The following is a 22302-nucleotide window of genomic DNA, read 5'->3' on the forward strand; positions in this document are numbered from 1 at the left end:
GCTACAATTCAAGATGAGATTTGGGTGGGCACAGCCAAACCATATCATTATTCTTAAGGTGGTAGGGGACCATGTACAGACTGGAGGCATTCATTCATTTAGCAAATACTTGAGTACCAACCATGTGCCAGGCATTATTTTGGTGCCCAGGGACACAAAAGTAAAGGACACAAAGTCCTCTTTCTCATAGTGTTTATTTTACAGGAAGACATGGACAAAATCTTGTATATACAGACAGACAGAGATGGTTGGTCAGTGGTTGAGAACTGTAAAAGCAGAAGCAGACCAAGGAGTAAAGAGTGAGCCAAAGAGGAGGCTGTAATTTTATTATAATAAAATGCAAAAAGTACAAAAATGCAAAAAAAAAAATGCAGTTGGGCAAACCAACTACATCTACCACCAAACCCAATTTATAATAAAGTGTAGAGTATCTCATGTAATGTACTGAATACTAAAAGTGAAAAACAAACAGAATGGTTGTATGGGGACTCAAAGTTCGGTTCCTACTGTATGTATATTGCTTTCACACTCTATAAAGTTGAAAAATCTTTAAGTCAAACCATCATAAGTCATGGACTGTCTGCACTTACTGTAGGCCAAGTACTGCAATAACTGTAATGGAAGCTTTGCATGTGGATTCATCTAGTCCTCATTTCCGTAATATAGATAAGAATACTTAGGTTCTAAGAGGTTCAATGTGTTACCCAGTGACCATACAGCTCTATGAAGCGATGACACTTCATTTCTGCCCCCCAAGCCCCTTTGATATGTGGCAGTGGGAACAGAGAGGCAGAATTTACTGAGCCTGGGGAGAAAGGTGGTTAGAGAAGGCTTGTACAGATTTTTTGCAAGATAAGTTGGGCACTGGTCAAAATTAAGAGTTTTGTGTGTAGTAATTATGAAAATGGCATTGGAATTACATATATGGCATTAAATAACTCATACTAGAGCTACCTCCAGGTCTTATTAATTCCTAACTGACCTGTCCCTCAACACTAGCCGAAATGAAAATAACCATCTCCACTCTGTTATTACCGTATTATAACATAAACCTCCTAAATAAGTTAACTTCTGTTGTTTGTTAACTTTTAAGTTCCTATCACCCAGGTATTAAGACTAGTACTCATCAGTTATTTTTCCTGACTCTCTTCCTCCTCCCACCCTGATAGGCCCCAGTGTGTGTCGTTACCCTCTATGTGTCCATGTGTTCTCATCATTTAGCTCCCACTTACAAGTGAGAACATGTGGCATTTCGTTTTCTGTTCCTGCCTTAGTTTGCTATGGTTAATGTCCTTCAGCTCTATCCATATCCCTCCAAAGGACATGATCTTGTTCTTTTTTATGGCTGCATAGTATTCCATGGTGTATATGTACTGTGTTTTCTTTATCCACTCCATCATTGATGGCCCTTTAGGTTGATTCCACATCTTTGCTATTGTGAATAGTGCTGCAGTGAACATATATGTGCATGTATCTTTACAATAGAATGATTTCTATTTCTTTGGGTATATACCCAGTAGTGGGATTGCTGGGTCAAATGGTATTCCTATCTTTACGTCTTTGAGGAACTGCCATACTGTCTTCCACAATGGTTTAACTAATTTACACTCCCATCAACAGTGTATAAGCGTTCCTTTTTCTCCACAACATCAACAGCATCTGTTATTTTTTGACTTTCTAATAACAGCCATTCTAACTGGTGGGAGATGGTATCTCATTGTAGCTTGATTTGCATTTCTCTAATAATCAGTGTTGTAGCTTCTCTTATCTTACAGGAAACATTGATTGTTCTTGGTGTTGTTTATAGATATTAGAGATATAAAGCATAAAGGTGTTCTTCATTTTTCAGTTTAATTCAGTGGGTATAAGAAACTGTGGGATGTGGGGAGATGAGGAAGGCTTGCCCCCTCTTCAAGATGCTGAGCTGCATTCTTTCATTAGCTAGGACAACTGGAAAGAATCAAATTGACTTTCAGTTTCAGAAACGAACATTGGGGAAGTTTCTGACATTTCTTTATTAGAGTAAATTCTGAGCATGATATGCCCTGTCAAAGGAAAATTCCTAGCATGGATACATCCCTTTTTAAAAGCATCATTTTTACTTTGAAGTCAAAAGTATTATCAGAATTTGTCATTGATCTTTAAGGTTGTATCTACTAATACGGTGTTGCACCAGTATTCTGAAAGTCCACTTTAAAATATTTTTAAAATCTTTCCCTTTAATTAAAGGAGTGTAAAGTATGTATGTAAGGCTACCAGAAATATCTTTATATATGTATATATATTAAAACATGTTAATATATTGACATAATAGAAATAATATCCGTATATGTAATATATTTTAAGGCTATCCAGGTTTTATACGATGAGTACATATTAGGGCTGGGCGCAGTGGCTCACACCTGTAATGCCAGCAGTTTGGAAGGCTGAGACGGGAGATCACTTGAGGTCAGGAGTTTGAGACCAGCCTGGCCAACATGGTGAAACCCCATCTCTACTAAAAATACAAAACACAAGCTGGGCCTGGTGTCACATGCCTGTAATTCCAGCTATGTGGGAGGCTGAGGCGAGAGAATCACTTGAACTGAGGAGGTGGAGGAGGTTGTGGTGAGCCAAGACTGTGCCATTGCACTCCAGCCTGGGAGACAGAGAGAGACTCTGTCTCAAAAAAAAACAAAAAAACAAAAACCCCACATATTAAACTTATAATCAATAAAAATAGTGCTCAAACCTTTAAAAGCAAGGAGTTACACGGGATGCTGTGACTGGCTGAACACTTAGCAGATGAAACAAAGATGAAAATCTCTGATCAGATTTCTTAATGCCCACAATAAATATTAATTTAGGTTGTAACTTGACTGGGATTCAGTGGCCCAATGTTATTTTAAAGCTAGTATCTCATGTAGTTTGGGCCCTGATTTTTTAAACATGTCTAGGCAAACAAAAAGACTCAAGTCATAACATATTGTGAGGCAGATGGATTAGTGACCAGAGAGTTACCTTTTCTTCAATAATCTACTAGTTAAAATTACCTCCAGGAAGCTTCTGGCATGAATCGAACTGCCTAAGAGGAATTAAAAGGTAATTGTAAATCCACATTTGCTGGCATAAAAGTCTCATGGAATTCAACCTCCACGACTGCAGTGGGAACTGAAAGCTATGTACTATGCTTTATAGACCTATGCTGCCTAGTAATAGTAGCTTCTGGCTACTTATTAAATTTTAAAAATTTACATGCCTGTTCAAGTGCTTAGTAGCCCATTAGCTGCTGCCACACTGGACCACATACAGAGAATATTTCCCTCATTGCAGAAAATTCTGTCAGTCCTGTTTTTGAGTCTTTCTTTGGAGATCATGGAACAGATGAACTGAATGTAATTTTCTTGGAGTTCGACTAGATACTTGAATGTTTTGTGATAAGTTTCTATAAATTTTATACTTTAGATTTCTGTAGTGCTGCCTCTGAAAACTGCCCTTTTAAAACATGACTACTTTGGTTGGAAAATATGAGGTATGTTTTTGGATAAGTTTGTTACTGGTGCCATTCACATCTTTCCTGTTTTATTTTGTATTTCATCTCGTTAACGTTTCTAGACGGCATACAGGTGACATGTAAACACAGATCAGCCCATGCACCGAAAGGAAAACTTGTCATGGTTGCTAGTGCAAAGTGGTCTGCAATGAACACACAGAAGATATCTCAAGGTTCTTATTTTACAGCAGTTTTATGAAATGATTTCATAGAGTGGAAGCACAAAGAATGTCAGCAGAGAGCTAAAAATTTCCACAATCCAAGTATTATACTAAAAGTAAATTCTGTAGCCGGTTGAGAGAAAATCCTTAAATCCTAATGATGTGTGGAGAAAGATCCCTTTCCAAAAGGATAAATTACTGTTGTAAATTTTTATCAATTCTATTGCCTATAAGCATTAACATAATGGCTGACCTACTCACCTTTCTGTTGAAGAAACAGTATACCATTTTACTTTATCTTAAAAATACTGCACTTCAGCTGAGCTGTCTCACCCTTCACAGCGGAAGTCCAGAGTGAAATTGAAAGGATTTTTGAACTTGCAAGAACACTGCAATTGGTGGTCCTTGATGCGGATACGATTAATCATCCAGCTCAACTCAGTAAAACCTCCTTGGCCCCTATTATAGTATATGTAAAGATTTCTTCTCCTAAGGTAAGTAGGATTGCTACTGTTTGCTCTATAATCAAACTTTACTAAAATGTATTTTATGTTCTGCTTTCTATAATTAGGCTATTGTAATAGGCTTTATGATGTATAGGGAATTTGAAGAGACATGATAGTCAAGAATTTTTAAATTGATATGGTTTCATGGCTTAGAACAGCTGTTTTCAAAGTGTGGTCCATGGATCCCTGGAGAGTGTTGAGACACTTTTAGAGGGTCCATTTAGTCAAAACTACTTCCATGATAATACTAAGACATTATTTGCGATTTTCACTGTTTTGACATTTGCATGGCTGATGCAAAAGCAATGGTGGGTAAAACTGCTGGCGTCTAAGCATAAATCAAGACTGGTATCAAAGTACCAGCAGTTACTGTATTCACCACCACCATGCTTTCGCAGTTTAAGGGGAAAAAAAAAAAGCCAATTTCACTTAATGTCCTGATAAAGTACTCAAGTTTATTACTTTTATTAAATCTTGACTTTTAATATTCAGTGTAATAAAACAAAGTACACACAAAGCTCCTGCTGCATACCAAAAAGTAAGGACAAGCACTGATTTGATTGATTGAGTTGTGAACGAAACTAGCCATGTTTTTCATAGAATACCATTTTTATTTCAAACAAACAACAACTGACTGACAGGCTATGCTTATTCAGACTTGGTGTAGCAGATATTTTCTTGGACAAAATAACCCTGTCACTTAAAGGAGAACAGCATGTATTGCCAATGATAAAACTCAAGCTTTCAGACAACAATCAGAATTTTAGAAAACTTGTATCCACCTTTAAGAACTTGCAAGCTTCCCAATAACGATTTCTCTGAGATCAATGGTAATATTAGTGAATATGATGTTTTAATACTGTATAATGAAATCTGTCAACATTTGGAAGATCTGAAGTCAGTGAACCATTATTGTTTGTTTGTATGATCAATGAATAATTTCAAGACAGACCAATAGAATGTCATGGAAAATTTCACTGCAGGTTTCAGATTCCACATAACAAATAGTCTTTAAGGAACTACCATTTGTTGAGTTTTAGTGTAGTATCAAAGAAGACGACTGTACTAAATTGTTTCTCCTTTTCTCCATTACAAATCTGTAGGAGGTTGGATTTTCTTCACATACTTCAACCAAAAACAAGACACTGCAGCAGGTTGGCTGTAGAAGCAAACAGGAGACTGCAGTTGTCTTTTATGAAGCCAGCCAGCCATTAGAGAGATTTGTAAAAAATGTAGCTATTTTTATTAAAAAAATTTGGCTGGGCACAGTGGCTCATGCCTGTAATCCCAGCACTCTGGTAGGCTGAGGCGGGAGGATCATGAGGTGAGGAGAGCGAGACCATCCTGGCTAACACAGTGAAACCCCGTCTCTACTACAAATACAAAAAAATTAGCCGGGCATGGTGGTGGGTGCCTGTAGTCCCAGCTACTCGGGAGGCTGAGGCAGGAGAATGGCATGAACCTGGGAGGCGGAGCTTACAGTGAGCCGAGATCATGCCACTGCACTCCAGCCTGGGCAACAGAGCAAAACTCCATCTCAAAAAAACAACAAAACAAAAAACAAAAAATATATATATAAACCTGTATCAGATTTATTGTGAATTTTTAAATAAATGTTTTAATAAATAGTTTTCCATTTTAGCTTCTTTAAAGAGTTTGTGGGACAAAACGTTTGAGAGCTGCTAGCTTAGAAAAAAGAATGAGTGCTTAAAGCTTGCAACTGTGATTTATGTTAACATGTTAATTTTGCAGATAATCTTATAGCTCCATCCATTATAAGCCCCTTGTGCTGTATATAAAAAGGCCCCAGAGAAAGGAGTCAGTAATGTACCTTGTACTTTACCTGGATGTAGTTATTACTCTGTTAAAAACTCATTATCTTTTACAGGTTTTACAAAGGTTAATAAAATCTCGAGGGAAATCTCAAGCTAAACACCTCAACGTCCAGATGGTAGCAGCTGATAAACTGGCTCAGTGTCCTCCAGTAAGTTAAGTTATCTCTATATACAGCATAATCCAGTTACAGATATTTATTACAGATATCAGACCTGTTTTTTTTTTTTTTTTTTTTTTTTGAGACAAGGTCTTGCTCTGTTGCCCATGTTGGGAGTGCAGTGGTATGGTCTTAGCTCACTGCACCCCTAAACTCCTGGGCTCAAGTGATCCTCTTGCTTCAGCCTTCCAAGCAGCTGAGACTATAGGTGCATGCCACCATGATCGACTAACTTTTTTTTTCCCCCTGTAGAGGTGGGGTCTTGCTATGTTGCCCAGGCTGGTCTAGAACTCCTGGCCTGAAGTGATCCTCCTGCCTTGGCCTTCCGAAGTGCTAGGATTACAGGCATGAGCCGCCATGCCTGGCCAGAACTGGCATTATATTTTGGAAAACAAACAAACAAACAAACAGGGAAGAGAATCCTTATCACTTAAAGTGGTATTCATTCCAAAGTAAACTGTCCTCCCTCCTTCCATGATCATGTGTTTTGAGCACAAGTAATCCAAATGATGATCATAGCTTACCAAAAGCTTCAGTACATCCTGCAGTAACTTCACTTTGTTAATATCTAACACAAGATCCTGGTTCCAAAAATTTGGCTTGTATGGTGAGTCTATTTGTGTATGAGTCTATTTGTAGTTGGTATATTATTCATTTCTGATCATAGGGAGCAAGTTGTCTGCTCTTAATAACTAACTGTCTGAGACATTTATTTTCACATGGTCTCAAATCAATTTCTAAGCAATAAGTTACCTAGATTCTCACTTGTCATCTGTGCTTTACATGCAATGCCTTGGGGCTATAGAGCTTTCCTAGGTTTAGTTTTGGAGGCAGGGTCTTGCTCTGTTGCCCAGGTAGGAGTGCAGTGGTGGCCTCTCAGCTCACTATTGCAACCTGTGCCTCCCGAGCTCAAGTGATCCTCCCACCTCGGCCCTCAAAGTAATTAGGACTACAGGCACACGCCACCATGCCCTGCTAATTTTTGTATTTTTAGTAGAGATGGGGCTTTGCCATGTTGCCCAGGCTGGTCTCAAACTCCTGACCTCAAGTGATCCATTCACCTTGGCCTCCCAAAGTGCTAGGATTACAGGCATGAGCCACTGCACCAGGCTTTTTTTTTTTTTCTTTTTAAGCATAGCCATTTCAGGCTCTATAAATATTCAATTGCTTAATGTATGTTAAAATTTATAATAAACACTTAAATGTCACTTTTCAAAAGATTTTTTTTTTCTTCTCTACTGAACTACTGTGAGGTTTGGACAATGTCAAATTATCATTGGTTTCAGCTGCTTCTGCCAAATTTCACATCCTAATCTTACCTTATTAATTTGTAAATTCAGATTTCATAATCTTGGGCCGGGCATAGTGGCTCATACCTGTAATCCCAACACTTTGGGTGGCCGAGGCGGGCGAATCACTTGAGGCCAGGAGTTCGACACCAGCCTGGCCAACATGGCAAAACCCCATCTCTACTAAAAATACAAAAATTAGCCGGGCTTGGTGGTAGGCACCTGTAACCCCAGCTACTTGAGAGGCTGAGGCAGGAAAATCACCTGAACCCGGGAGGCCAAGGTTGCAGTGAACCAAGATCAGGCCACTGCACTCCAGCCTGGGCAACAGAGTGAGACTCTGTCTCAAAAAGAAAAAGAAAAAAAAAAGATTTCATGATCTTGATGTCAAGAATAGGCTTCTTCCTATTCTGTTCAAATATATATACATCTCTTTTCTACCATAGTATCCATGCCTTTTTTCATTGCTGATAGACAACTTTTCTATGCTGCCATGCCCTTAACAACTGTTACCTTTCTGGCCATTATTAGTTAAGCATTCAGTGCCCTCAACAATGATTCGAGGTAGTCAGACACTTGCTAACTAAATAAAAAAGAGATAGTAGCAGCACTTATAGAAGCAGGAGCAAGTACAAAGGGGTGCAGTTCATGAGCCCCTTCCTCCTCTTATGGAGGTGGGAAGGCGGTGAAAACTGGGCTGGCGTCAATGTGGTCTGGAATGTCTGCCTCTGCAGGAGTTGTTCGATGTGATCTTGGATGAGAACCAGCTTGAGGATGCCTGTGAGCACCTTGCCGACTATCTGGAGGCCTACTGGAAGGCCACCCATCCTCCCAGCAGCAGCCTCCCCAACCCTCTCCTTAGCCGTACATTAGCCACTTCAAGTCTGCCTCTTAGCCCCACCCTAGCCTCTAATTCACAGGTAAGGAGAGTTTTTATATATATCTATATATACAATCTTTATAGAAAAAAGGTTACCTATGGTGACACCTCTAGGATCCAAGCCCAGTAGTCTGCTTGGGGCTTGTTCTAGTATATTAACTCAAAGCAAGTCCAGCAGGAGCTGTGTATGTACCTGTAATAAAGAAAAGCACCATCAACAGAATATACTGGGAACATACAGAGACTATAGAAACTTTCTAAACAGTAGCATAGACTGTGGAAGCAGATGACCTAGATTCAAATCCTGGCTGCACCTCTTACCACTTGTGGGGCAGATAACCTGGGGCAAATTTCTTAACTGTTCTTACCTCAGGAATAATAATGGCAACCTGTCCAACAGGCTGCTGGAATTAATAATCTCATGAGATGATCTTATAGGGCTGTTGTATTAATGAGTGAGTTATTATATACAAAAGGTCTAGAACAGTGCCTGTCCCATATTGTATCATTGTATCATGTAAGCATTTGCTATTTTTAATATTCTCACAGTCAAGCAGAGGTTGTTAAGTTTACACCCCTGTATAGAAAAATCTCAGGGACCTACATCTGTATTTGAGCCACAGAAGAATATATAAAAGAACATTTTCCCTGCCGCTTTTTTTTTTTTTTTAAAGGAAAAGGTTACCATGGGCACTGTTCTAGGCACTTACAAAAAGTCCAATTATTAATATAGTGTAAGCCTTATAAATGCCACTGGATGTTACCAGAGGGATGAAGCTAGGTTAGACTTCATTTCAGCTTTTCGGATGCTAAAAAAGGACTCCGCTTGAATGCGCTTGCTCTGGGACATGTTTTTTACACACTGACCTTGGTTAACGCCTGGTGTGCTCCTTTTGCTGCCAGGGTTCTCAAGGTGATCAAAGGACTGATCGCTCCGCTCCTATCCGTTCTGCTTCTCAAGCTGAAGAAGAACCTAGTGTCGAACCAGTCAAGAAATCCCAGCACCGCTCTTCCTCCTCAGCCCCACACCACAACCACCGCAGTGGGACAAGTCGCGGCCTCTCCAGGCAAGAGACATTTGACTCGGAAACCCAGGAGAGTCGAGACTCTGCCTACGTAGAGCCAAAGGAAGATTATTCTCATGACCACGTGGACCACTATGCCTCACACCGTGACCACAACCACAGAGACGAGACCCACGGGAGCAGTGACCACAGACAAAGGGAGTCTCGGCACCGTTCCCGAGACGTGGATCGAGAGCAGGACCACAACGAGTGCAACAAGCAGCGCAGCCGTCATAAATCCAAGGATCGCTACTGTGAGAAGGATGGAGAAGTGATATCAAAAAAACGGAATGAGGCTGGGGAGTGGAACAGGGATGTTTACATCCGCCAATGACTTTTGCCCTTTTGTGTTTTTTCTTTTTTTTTTTTTTGAAGTCTTGTATAACAGCATCCCCAAAACAAAGTCTTTGGGGTCTACACGGCAATCATATGTGATTTGTCTTGTAATATTTTGTATTGCTGTTGCTTGAATAGCAATAGCATGGATAGAGTATTAAGATACTTTTTCTTTTGTAAGTGCTACATAAATTGGCCTGGTACGGCTGCAGTCCTCTGGTTGTATACCGGACTCTTCAAAAACTGTTTTGGGTAGCTGCCACTTGAACAAAATCTGTTGCCACCCAGGTGATGTTAGTGTTTTAAGAAATGTAGTTGATGTATCCAACAAGCCAGAATCAGCACAGATAAAAATTGGAATTTCTTGTTTCTCCGGATTTTTAATACGCAGGCACCTGATTTGCATATTCATTCATGGACCACTGTTTCTTGCTTGTACCTCTGGCTGACTAAATTTGGGGACAGATTCAGTCTTGCCTTACACAAAGGGGATCATAAAGTTAGAATCTATTTTCTATGTACTAGTACTGTGTACTGTATAGACAGTTTGTAAATGTTATTTCTGCAAACACCTTCTTATTATATATAATATATATATATATATATCAGTTTGATCACACTATTTTAGAGTCTTAATGCCAAGTCAGCAGATTTGCTTTATGAATTACAGGGACTAGAAATGCCCACATTCAGGAAATTTGTAATAACATTGTCTAGACACCTATCCTCATTCTAGTAGAAAGTGTGTACATACTGTAAATATGTGTGATTGCTTGACTTGAAAAGGTTTGAATTCTGAATGTTATACCATCCTTGTAAGTTGTCTGTAATTTTCACCATAAATTATGGTAAATAGAAAACTCCAGAGGTTGTTCTACTCCATACAGTTCACACTGATTGTGACACATTCTTAGTAGCTAGTGTCTGTTCTAGTCACTGCACTGGAGTCTACGAGCCGGAACTCGCTATATGCACGTGTGTGTGTCCGTATGTAAGAAAGAGTGTGCACAAGTGACTGAATGGTTGAGATGAATTGGAATGCTGAAGACTGATGAAGAAACTAGAGACTGATATCGAGCATTCTGCCCACCTGGCTCTGTATTTAATTGTGCTGTATGTTGCTTTAATAACCCATTGAGCAGTCAGGGAATGTGAGTAAGCTTGCTGCCAAAGGTAACTAGGAAAGAATTCATCTGCTGCCTCCTTGTTTTTGCTCCTAGAGAGTAAAAATACAGGCAATTTTACTGTGAGTGTTTCACTGGAAATGTACAATCTTTGTGTGTTAGGGTATTTGTTTTAGTAAGAAATGTTTACACAGCTTGTGGAATTATTTCGTGGGAAAATAAATTTTTATAACTTCTCCCACTTCATTTTCTAACCTTGCCTATTGTTCCTGTTGTTTACCTCCCAGTTACCTACCATTCCTCCCCACCACAGACTCCAGCAGGTTCACTGTCAGAACCCAGAAGTGCTTCTTATAACCAAAGTTTCTGTTCTTCAGAAGAAATCAGGGCAAAATGGGGTGACTTGAAGTGAATAAAATGTTAAGAATATTATCCTACATAAGACATCTACATGGAAGGGGAACCTTGAAGACATTATCTCCATGCCTCAATTACACTGCTGTAAGAAGCTTACAATGTCATCATGTTTAAGGCTAAGACCTTTTCCGTGTCTCAAGTGTATATTTTGTCCAGTTATAACTGGATAGTAAGACAGTTATTAAGAGTGCAAGTACCTGGCACTTGAAGTTAGTCCCAGGAAAATGCCTGTGTATAATTACCTAACTTCAGATCTGCACATTAACTTATTTAACAAAATAAATCAGCCGGGCACGGTGGCTCATGCCTGTAATCCCAGCAATTTGGGAGGCCAAGGCGGGTGGATCACCTGAGGTCAGGAGTTCGAGACCAGCCTGGCCAATGTGGCGAAACCCCGTCTCTACTAAAAATATAAAAAATTAGCCAGGTGTGGTGGTGCACACCTGCAATCCCAGCTACTTGGGAGGCTGAGGCAGGAGAATTGCTTGAACCCAGGAGGTGGAGGCTGCAGTGAGCGAAGATCACACCACTGTACTCCAGCCTGGGTGACAGAGTGAGACTCCATCTCAATAAAAAAAAAAAAAAAAAAAAAAAACTATTCAGCAAAATCATAGTTATAAAATCTGCTTTGTTTTGCTTCCTTGATTATCCCAAGTTCTTGCCAAATATTCTTAGCCTTTTATAAGTAAAACTGTTTTACATTTAACTCCTTATTTCCCTTACCCCCAAGAAAATGCAATATTAAAAATGATTAAGCTGGGGTGGTGGAGTATACCTGTAGACCCAGCTACTTGGGAGGCTGAGGTAGGAGGATCCCTTGAGCCCAGGAGGTGGAGGCTGCAGTGAGCCATGACTGTACCACTGCACTCCACTGCACTGGTGTCTAAAAAAAGAAAATAAAAATTAGTTACATATATAATGTTTCATCAGCTTATATATGAAAAAATTTCCCTCAGTTAATTAGCTCTACACTGTTTACATGAATTTGTTTACTGAGTATAAAAACAGTAGTCATAACAAACTTGACAATTCTTACATTGGTAGGAAACCACATTCTAATTAAAATTGCTTTTATAAAATATTTCTGATAAAACTTTTGTCATGGTAAGAGATTCACAATTACTAGTTCAATCCTTTATTATTTCATCCCAATTAATGATTTTGGAATATTTAAATTCTTGAAACATAGCTAGTATTTATCTTACTTGCTATCATTAATCCCTTTCAAAAAAAGTAGTGGTGAGAGTTTCCATCTTATTTTGTATCTAGATTCTTAGCTTGCACTTTACTGTAGAACATATTAGTGCAAATCAGAATATTCCTCAAGAAACTAGCTTGAAGGATTTGACATAAGAGCAGCTATATGTGAAAAGCTGTATAGTGCACATATGTGTAAACTGTGTAGTAAATCTGTAAATGAGGAAATAACCCCAAGGGCAATGGGATATTTACTGACCTGTGGAATGTAAAGTTACAGTCTTTTCACACAAAAAAGGCTTAACCTTAACCTACTCAGTTGTAGAACCATGATTTTTGTAGTCAACCTAGAAAATGCTGGAAATGTATTTAATAGTTTGTTTTTTTTTTTTTTTGGTCATATCCATTTCAGTCTTTCCTATGCTCTTTCTCTACTGCTCATTTAAGTTACTGTTACAAAAAGGTGCTGCTAAATGTAGGATGTCTTAGTCATGTTGTAATTTGGGACAATGCCACATTTTTAACATGGTCTGCTATGCATTCCTGTTAAACATTCACTGTCAGCTACACTGAACTGTCTAACAAACCTGGTTTAAAGTAATTCATATAAAACAAATAAAGAGCTGGCTTCTGCACTGTTTATTAGTAGTAGTATTAATTGCCATGTTAGAAATGATTCATGTAGTTGAGACTATATTAAATATGCAACACTTACCACCTGCGGGGCATCTTTCTTGGGGCAATGCTAAACACTTTATGTTCCTTTGGTAATCTTCCTATTATGTCTGATTTTAAAAAAAGTACCTCCACGTAGATAAAAGATTTTTTTTTCAACGTGAGCTCTAGTAGAATAATCTGGGTCAGTTATGAGTTCTGGAACAAGTGTTTAATTTCTGCTATGCTGTACTTTTAACTATTTGTACTTTGCTTCATTATTTAAACTAAAACATGACACGGGGTTTTGAAGTAAATGTACTCACTGTTGAACTTAAGTACTTTTTCTGTTTCATAGAAATGTTAATATTAAATATGTTAAAATATATACTAATTTTCTCTCACATTTCCCTGATTTTTTCACCTTATTGCATTTTTTTCTTATATTGCTATGTCCCTTAAGTTTATGTGATTTTCCAATTTGCTTAAGTTTTTGAAAGGAAGAAACCCACTGAAAATTAGCTCTGTTCAAGGAAAAATTCCGAATAGTATTCTTTGTCCTGTTTCCAATATGTAAATATTTTTCTTCTATTTGCCGGCATTGGTTGTATTTTGATATTTGTTGGTATTAATCAAACATTTTCACCAGTACAAGTTTGCTGCTAGGCTGATTTTCTGCCATTTTCATCCCAGCCTAGCAAATAAGGATGTGCAGCGAGCATTACAGAAAATGATTTTTGTAGAGTATCTTAAAAGACATTCAAAGTTTAGGAGGTATGCTGAGCCCTAAAAAGATAAGTCCCACAGGAAAAGTGTTTCTCTTTAGTCAAATGACATATACTGGATATAAGACAGAATGAGGGATGTAAAAGAGACACGTTTGCTTGAAATAATTTTTCTCTCAAACAATAATCATCTACTGACTGTCTGCTCTGAAGCTGTGACTAAGAGAAACGGCAGGACAGGGTCTCTGCATGCAGGATGTTTCCCAGATGTGGGGCTGGGGCTTAAGGTGCATGGCTAGAAAATTTGAATGAGTGTTGTAAGTGCCAGGAGAACATTAGATGTGGGTGCCAGGGGCACAGAGAAGGGGAGCAATGCCTATCCAACCTCAGGGAAAGGTATTCAAGAAAGCCTTCTTTAAAGAAGAGGCCATCTAAAGGTCTTACCTGAGCCAAGAGACCTTGCAATCCTTATGGATACAATAAATAGTTATGAGAAATTCCTAAAGAAAACCTGTGGCGGGGGAGGAATCAAACTATTAAGCAATTGTCCATTTCTTATGCCCAAGGCCTGATAACTTTTGGGTGATTTGAATGAAAGTTAACAAAATATGATAGATTTAACACCACAAGACAACCTTAAAACTATGGCTCGGTACTAAGTATTCTGATTGATCTAAAAACCCAATAGGCAAAATCCTAAGGCTGTAATGTTTTTTAAAAGCTGGCTGGGTGCAATGGCTAACATCTCTAATCCCAGTGCTTTAGAAGGCTGAGGCAGGGGTACTGCTTCAGGCCAGGAGTTCAAGACCAGCTTGGGTAACAGCAAGACCCCATCTCTTAAAAAAAAAAAAAATTAGCCAAGCATGGTAGCACACAACTGTGTTGTCCTAGCTACATGGGAGGCTGAGGCAGTAAGACTGCTTTAGCCCAGGAGTTTGAGGTTGCAGTGAGCTATGAAATCATGTCACTGCACTCCAGCCTGGGTGGCAGAGCAAGACCTTATCTTCAAAAAGTAAAATTAAATTGAAAAGCAGTCAATTATTTTGGCCACTACAGTGGGATGCTTGGATATTTTTGCAGTTCGAAGGATGATCTGCTTTTTGTCTGAATTCAGACTTGACTGTGGTCTTTTTTTGTCTGGATCTATGATAGGTACAGCTGCCGTGTCTGATGTTGGTGTTAGGTGAAACTGTTTAGGTTCAACAAGAGAACACCAAGGCCCAGCTATAAGGGTCAGGCCAGGCCACTTCCCAGCTGCCAGAGCTGGTTTTTTCTTTCCCACCAAGCATTTTCTAATAACTTATATGTTTCAAATACATGATAAATTACCCAAATTGTGGAATAATCTCATTTTCTAAATCTACAAAGTGAAGAAAATACTCATTTTACTTTTTCATTTAAAATTATGAAAAACATTAAACATAGACTATCACTTAGACTATGATAGTCTTTAGACTATCACTTCACATATCATTTAGAGGAGGTCCAGACTTCATTTGAAAGGGGGCTGACTTACTAAATAAGCAGACAGAGAGTCAGGTAAAATACTTACCTCCATTATTGGCACACAGTCAATGTTTTATTTCCCACGCCCTGAATCCTTAGGAAACTACTATTTAGGAACCTGGGAACAAAAACAACTGTTCATAACCACATCAAATATTGCTAATTTATTCCTTTTGTTAGATTCACTAATTTTTAACATTAAAAATAGTTGTATACTTTACAATTTAAAACATTAGATCACAAATGAAAATATGCTCCAGACATCTACAGGCGTCTGCTTTTCTTTATACTCTACTAAATACATAAAGAAAAAAATTCTTTTAAAAACAGAAAATATAATCTCATACCACCCCCTACTTCCTCTATGTCTCTGGATCCCTGGTAAAACAGCTGGCAGCCTTTTCTGTTTCCTTAGCAACCACATCATCATTCAGTTGGCCTGACAACACTTTGGTTTAAAAAAAAAACAAAAACAAAACCACAGACAGCAAATGTTTGGAATTTTCATTTCTGAGCATCCATCCCTCTCCTATGTGCTTTTGCATTTTACAAATTTTGCAATAAAAAAACCTATAGAGTCTTTATTAGCCAGACGCAACATGTCTTCTCTTCTGGCCTCTCTCAGAGAGTCCACGTCAGTGTCCGGTAACGGCACAGCTGATGGATCAAATCGCTGCAGCTGTTTCAATTGTTCACATGAGAGCCCAGCTCCCCTCATTCCCTCTCCTCCAATCTGCGGTTCCTGTTTGGAGAAAGTGAATCAATATGGATGAACATCCTGTAATTAGCAAGTATGCCTGCTACAATTTAAGTTAAAAGACAAATTGGGCTGTAACGACTACATCTTCCAAAAATAGAAAAATGAGTAAATGCCTTTCATTTTGGTGGAAAATATGTGCTACTTTCCAGACAGTAAAGTGGGAAAACAATACTCTGCATCACCTGATGAACAAATACCTATTATTACATGCTTATCAAGCCCTGTGACATTACCAAAGGCCTGAGCTTCCTAGTTGGAAACAAGCGGACTCAAATTGCAGCTCTACCACATTTTAGATGTGTGACTTGAGGTAACCTTAACTAACCACATTTCCTCATCTATTAAACAAGGCTTAAGTAAAGAAGGTGGTATCACACCCGGCATACAGCAGGGACTCAGTAAATGGAACATTATTACCAATAAAGCAGCAAAGGCCAGGCACAGTGGCTCACACCTATAATCCCAGTACTTAGGGAGGCCGAGGTGGGCTGATCACCTAAGGTCAGGAGTTTGAGACCAGGGTGGCCAACAAGGTGACACCCTGTCTCTACCAAAAATACAAAAATTAGCCAGGTGTGGTGGTGCATGCCTGTAATCCCAGTTACTTGGGAGGCTGAGGCATGAGAATTGCCCAGGAGGCAGGGGTTGCAGTCAGCCAAGACTGTGCCAGGGCAATCCAGCCTGAGCGACAGAGTGACACTCCGTCTCAAAAAACAAAAAATGCAAGAAAACAAAAGAAAAGAGAAGGAAGGGAGTGGGGAGGGGGAGGGGAAGAAGAAAAAGAAAAAGAAAAAAGAAAGCAACAGAAAAAATTCAGCTTTATTTAACATTTTCCAAAACTGAAAGATGATCTTTCAGCATCTAAGATACCTCTCTCTGACCCATACCAGTTGGGTGAGAAAAGTTTCTAGAAAAACAAACAATAGAAAGGGAGACATAATTTAAGGTTGTATCAATTAGTTCAGAGGAATCATAAGGCCTTGAGTGATACTTGCAAACTACTGAAGATCTATAATTCTAAGTCACCATCACAGACAATCATTTGCATGTTAATGAAGATAGGTTTTCAGATATATACTAAGAAAACAGATCGTTTATTATTCCATGGAGGTCAGGGGAAAACTTCTCATTTGTTTTAGGCATGTATTTTAAGTGTGTGTATATTTCCAAATGAATTCTGAAGTCTTCCTTTCATATACAATGTAATTATCTTAATTTACGAGTCTAGAAACCATCTCTGAAATGCCTTTATTTATGTATTCCCGTTACCTAATTTCTGTACACAAAGGTACTAAAGTTAGATGCTCAATGTATCTGAATGTATGCAAGCATTATTACAGATTTAAACTTACTCTCAAATATCCTGGGCTAAAAATTGAATCGAAAATACATTTCTAATAAAGACCATAACAGAAAGAGTTGTGTTAGGTAAAAGAAAGTATAAGAAAGCTTTTTAAATATTATACATTTTATATAATAAGCAATAATCCAGAAGTACTTTTTTCCCTTTCAGCTGGTCTTCTGATATCCCACAGTTATTAAAGCTCATTTAAGCTTTGATGTGACATGAGAGAAAATGCTCAACATTTTTCACATCAGAAAAATATAGGACTGGGAAGGAAGCAAAAAATCTTTTTAGAAAAAAGGTGCCGAGTAACATGAATAGCTATAAGTGCAATAAACACATAACAAAAATACTCCCAAGCTCTGTGCCATTTTAACACAATGGCAAGGAACAAAGATGAGAAAAAACTTTGTCAGGACATGCAAATTACGGGCAGTCTAAAGTGGATCTAATTAGATAAGCATTCTTGTTTATTACAGTGTTCACTTTGGAAGTTTTACTTATTTCTTCGTTACCACCCTGTTTACCACAGTGCTTCAGTTTCTGTGATTTATCTTACTACACAGAGAAAAATGAAAGTACTCCTACCTGGGGCTGAAGCCGAAGGCAAGGAAATTTTGTCAGGGCCCAGGCAACTTGTTCTTCATTTTCGGCCAGTGTTATAGTGCACGTGCTATAAACCAGTACACCCTCTGGCTTCAGCAGCTGAACTGCCTAAAGAAAACTGTGATCAGACCACACACAGCACAAGACCAAATAAACATCTGAATGAATTTCATAGCATAAAGTATAATATCTTTCAAATGTTTGGGATAAATAAAATGATGTTCTAGGGGGATTCCTTCTGTAATTAGAGTACGCAAGAGCAATACTTGCAGCCTAGACTAGGTGCATTTCATTATCTTGGAACGGTCATACTCCAGATGGACCAAGACTTCCCCAAATACAATCATTCACCTTCATGCCTTTGGATACCATTTTTTATGCTCAAAACTCACAAACTTACATTTTTAGGCCAGATCACCTTGTTAAATTCCCTACTTAAACATTCAGTTGGCTTCTTAACATTTCTTTTTTATTCTTATTTTTTTAAATAGAGATGAGGTCTCACTGTTGCCCAGGCTTGTCTTACACTCCTGGGCTCAAGCAATCCTCCCACCTTGGCCTCCCAAAGTGCTGGGATTGCAGGCGTGTGCCATGGGTCTGGCCCTTCTCAACATTTCTATAATACTATCAAACTTGACATGTCTCAAAAGGAACTTCTACTTTCCCTATGAAATGTACTGCAGAAGTTTTCCTATCTTTCCAGAATCTCAGATCCCAAACCTCAGATTATCCTTTATGCCTCTTTTTCTGACTCCCCCAACCATCAGCAAGTCCTATTGGCTCTGGCTCTACCTTCACTTCACATTCTAGCCAGAATTTGGCGGCTTCTCACCACTTCCACTGCTATCATTGTGGTCCAAGCCTCTTTATCTTTTGCCTGGATTATTGCAACTGCCTCATACTTCATCAGCCTGCTTTATTCCCTGCCCTCCTGCAATCTAGTGTCAGTACAGCAGCCAAAGAGATCCTTTTAAGCTTGTCTCTTCTCAGCCCCAAGCCCAGCCCCTCGAATGTCCTCCATGATCACTTAGAGTCAAAGACAAAGTCCTTACAGAGGTCTTTGAGGTCAGACATAAACAAGTCTCTTGTTGCCTCTCTGACCTCCTGTACACCTCTTACTCTGGCCCATTCGACTTCAGCAACACTGGCCTGCTGTTTCTGGAACACACAAGACACACTGGCACCTCAGAATCTTTGCAGCAGTTCGGAAAGCTCTCTTAATTCTCTGCACTGCTTACTCCTTATCTTTGCATGTATGTCATGTTCCCGGGCACTCTGTAAATTCGCAACTATTCCAATCCAACACTCCTATCCCCAGTTCCTTTAGCTTGCTCCACAGGGCCAGTGCATTATTGCCTTCTAATATACTAAAAAACTCATTTATTTATTTCCTCTCCTAGTTAGAACAGAAACCTCGTTGAATAAGGGCATGGAGTGTTTGTCTACTTTCTCAATGCTGTACCGTCAACATCTAGAATAGCGTCTTGCATACAGTAGGTGCTCTATGAGTATTTGCTGAATAAATTAATCAGGAGATAAGGTACTATGCTAAAATGGATTTGTCTCAAATACCTAAAGTTCAACTTTTCAAGCTCCTAATTTTTAAAAATTTAAAGGAAATCTTTAAAAATAGGGTATACACACTTGTGCTTTTTAAATCAGAGTATGCTGATCAAAATTTAAACTTTATTACTATGTGCAGTTACTGTGTGAAACATTGTACATGAATTCTTCTCAATAAATCCTTATAACAACCACAAAGTAAGATGACTATCGCCAATGAGGTATTCCTAATAGGTAGAGCTGCTATCCCTGCTACTCAGATACAGAAAACAATGTACCTAAAGTCACTTAGGTGGAGGAGCCATGGCTCAAGTAAACATGGCTCAAGTCCACATTCTCGATTTCTCTCCATGCCAAATGGCACACCTGCTATATTCTCAAGTTCTCTCTCATATACTGTCGGCTTTTCCTTCTCATTGAGATCATTCATCTACTCCTAGTAGCCTTTTAAAATACCATTTTTGCTGTGACCTAATAAGAACAGAAATCCAAGTCCTTTACAGAAGTATCCTAATTTTATTCTCAAGTCAAAGTGGGTTTCGGCTATAAGTAAAGCTTCCTTTTTGCTGCTTGCTGTTTTAATTCTGAGGATGAGTTCTTTGAAGACTTCATAGAAAAAGGCTAAGTTAAATAATACACAACCAGTACTACCTTTGTGTATGAAAGGAAACACCAGGAGAGTTGAATCAGAATGTACTCAAAGACAGCTTTAGAGACTAAATCATTATAGAACATCCACTGTTGCTCTAGCCTTGTATTTTGGAGGGCTGGGAGGAAATAATGAATTCATCTATGATCAAACACTGCTTATACACTCTGAAATCCACTGAGTCATTTTTGCAACACTAGGAGAAATCCTCAAATGTTCTATCTGGGCTTCTTCATTCCATTCTCCATTTAAATCTGTACAGTTTTTATGGTTCTCCTATATCCTACGCTGGCGACTGTCCCTTCCTGTTTTTATCAATGAGTTTTGCTTCCTATTGGGCCTTCTTCTAAAGATGACCCAAAAAAAAATCTACTTTTTTTTTTTTTCCCCAGACAATCTTGCTCTGTTGCCCAGGCTCGAGTGCAGTGGCATGACTTCAGTTCACTGCAATCTTCGCCTCCCGGGTTCAAGCAATTCTCCTGCCTCAACCTCCCGAGTAGCTGGGACTACAGGCACACGCCACCACGCCCAGCTAATTTTTTGTATTTTTAGTAGAGACGGGGTTTTGCCATGTTGGCCAGGCTGGTCTCGAACTCCTGACCTCAGCTGATCAGCCCGCCTTGGCCTCCCAAAGTGCTGGGATTATGGGTGCGAGCCACCATATCCAGCCAAGAACTCTATGTTTTTTTAAAAAAGAGTAATTTATTTTATATCTAATTCTTTACATCAATTAGTAACTACAAGTTAACAACTCAGTGATGTTTCTTCAGATAGAGCAGAATATTTGAAATTTACTAAATATCTCACTGATGAAATTCTACTATTGCCTATATATCTTAAGGTGAGTCAACTTAAAGGAAAACTTCCTATATTTAAAACTAGGTCCTCTCAGTTGTGTGTGTGTGTGTGTGTGTGTGTGTGTGTGTGTGGTAAAATACGCATAACATAAAATTTACCATTTTAGCCATTTTAAGTCAATAATGACATTCAGTACAGTCACATTGCTGGGCAATGATCACCACCATTCATCTCCAGAACTTTTTCATTATCACAAACTGCAAGTCTATACCCATTAAACAACAGCTCCTCAATCTCCCAGCCCCACAATGCCTGGTAATATCTATTCTTCTTCCTGTCTCTATGAATAATTTCCCAGCTACCTCATATAAGCAAAATCTTACAGCATTTTTCCTTTTGTGTCTGGTTCATATTACCGAGCATAATGTTTTCCAGGTTCACCCATGTTGTGCCTGTATCAGAATCTCATTCCCTTTGAAGGCTGAATAACGTTCCATGTATGGATATAGCATATTCTGCTATCCATGTGTCTGTCAACAGACTCTTGGGTTATTCTCACCTTTTGGCTATTGTAATGAATGCTGCTATGGAGATTGCTCTCAGTAGTTTAAACACCAAAGTAGCAAAAGTTAACTTTCTTTCACAAAAAAACAGACCACCACATACTGCAGTGAAGAGTTTTCGCTGTAATGGCTGATATGATGCCACTTCCTTCAAAGACCAAGTACAGGCCATGTTTGGTCTCTGTCCCATTCCACTACAGGGTGCATCCAGAAGAATTCGGTCAAAGGATTCTGGTAGAAATGGAGGTTCCCCTATAAAGAGAATTAAAACATGTTTACTATCTTCCATATAGGTTTAAACTAGAAAACTCCTGAGATGAACAGGAATTTAAAATCATAATCTAGAATAAAAAATAAAACAATTTCTCCCTTCAATCAAGTAGCTGGTTAAACTAGTTTGGACTTAAACCTAATCTAGTTGTTCTGGAAATGGATACTTCTCTTGGTAATTCCTATTGAAGACAGCCCCCAAGAAAATGCCTGTTTGACTGTTGTGAAACACACTGGAGCATTGAATGGAATGGAGAATAGAATGGAATGGAAAATGGAATGGGATAGAGTGGGAGAATGGAATAGAATGGAGAATGGAATGGAATGGAGAATAGAATGGGATAGAGTGGGAGAATGGAATAGA

The 22302-nt window shown here is 38.8% G+C and overlaps 2 protein-coding genes across 11 annotated transcripts in view; one reads left to right on the top strand and one right to left on the bottom strand.

Moving 5' to 3' along the window:
- Nucleotides 1–13134, top strand: part of CACNB2 (calcium voltage-gated channel auxiliary subunit beta 2) — a 404032-nt gene extending 390898 nt beyond the window's left edge. For all 6 annotated transcript variants that reach the window (XM_032165854.2, XM_032165884.2, XM_058432056.1 and 3 more), the window contains 4 exons: nt 4036–4187; nt 6088–6183; nt 8216–8401; nt 9265–13134. In XM_032165854.2, the coding sequence (XP_032021745.1) occupies nt 4036–4187; nt 6088–6183; nt 8216–8401; nt 9265–9759 (929 nt within the window). In that variant the 3' untranslated portion in view covers nt 9760–13134. The remainder of the gene's footprint in view (nt 1–4035; nt 4188–6087; nt 6184–8215; nt 8402–9264) is intronic.
- Nucleotides 12114–22302, bottom strand: part of NSUN6 (NOP2/Sun RNA methyltransferase 6) — an 86957-nt gene continuing 76768 nt past the window's right edge. For 3 of the 5 annotated variants that reach the window (XM_032166399.2, XM_058432064.1, XM_058432085.1), the window contains exons 9-12: nt 21772–21920; nt 18078–18203; nt 15431–16126; nt 12114–12185 (exon numbers count right to left, since the gene is read on the bottom strand). In XM_032166399.2, coding sequence (XP_032022290.1) covers nt 15914–16126; nt 18078–18203; nt 21772–21920 — 488 coding nt within the window. In that variant the 3' untranslated portion in view covers nt 12114–12185; nt 15431–15913. Of the gene's footprint in view, nt 12186–13289; nt 16127–18077; nt 18214–21771; nt 21921–22302 lie in introns of those variants that run through there. The other 2 variants (XM_032166240.2, XM_058432080.1) reach the window with 2 other exon arrangements.

The sequence above is a fragment of the Hylobates moloch genome, unplaced genomic scaffold, assembly GCF_009828535.3.
Source record: "Hylobates moloch isolate HMO894 unplaced genomic scaffold, HMol_V3 SCAFFOLD_2, whole genome shotgun sequence".
NCBI classification, from domain to species: Eukaryota; Metazoa; Chordata; class Mammalia; order Primates; family Hylobatidae; genus Hylobates; species Hylobates moloch.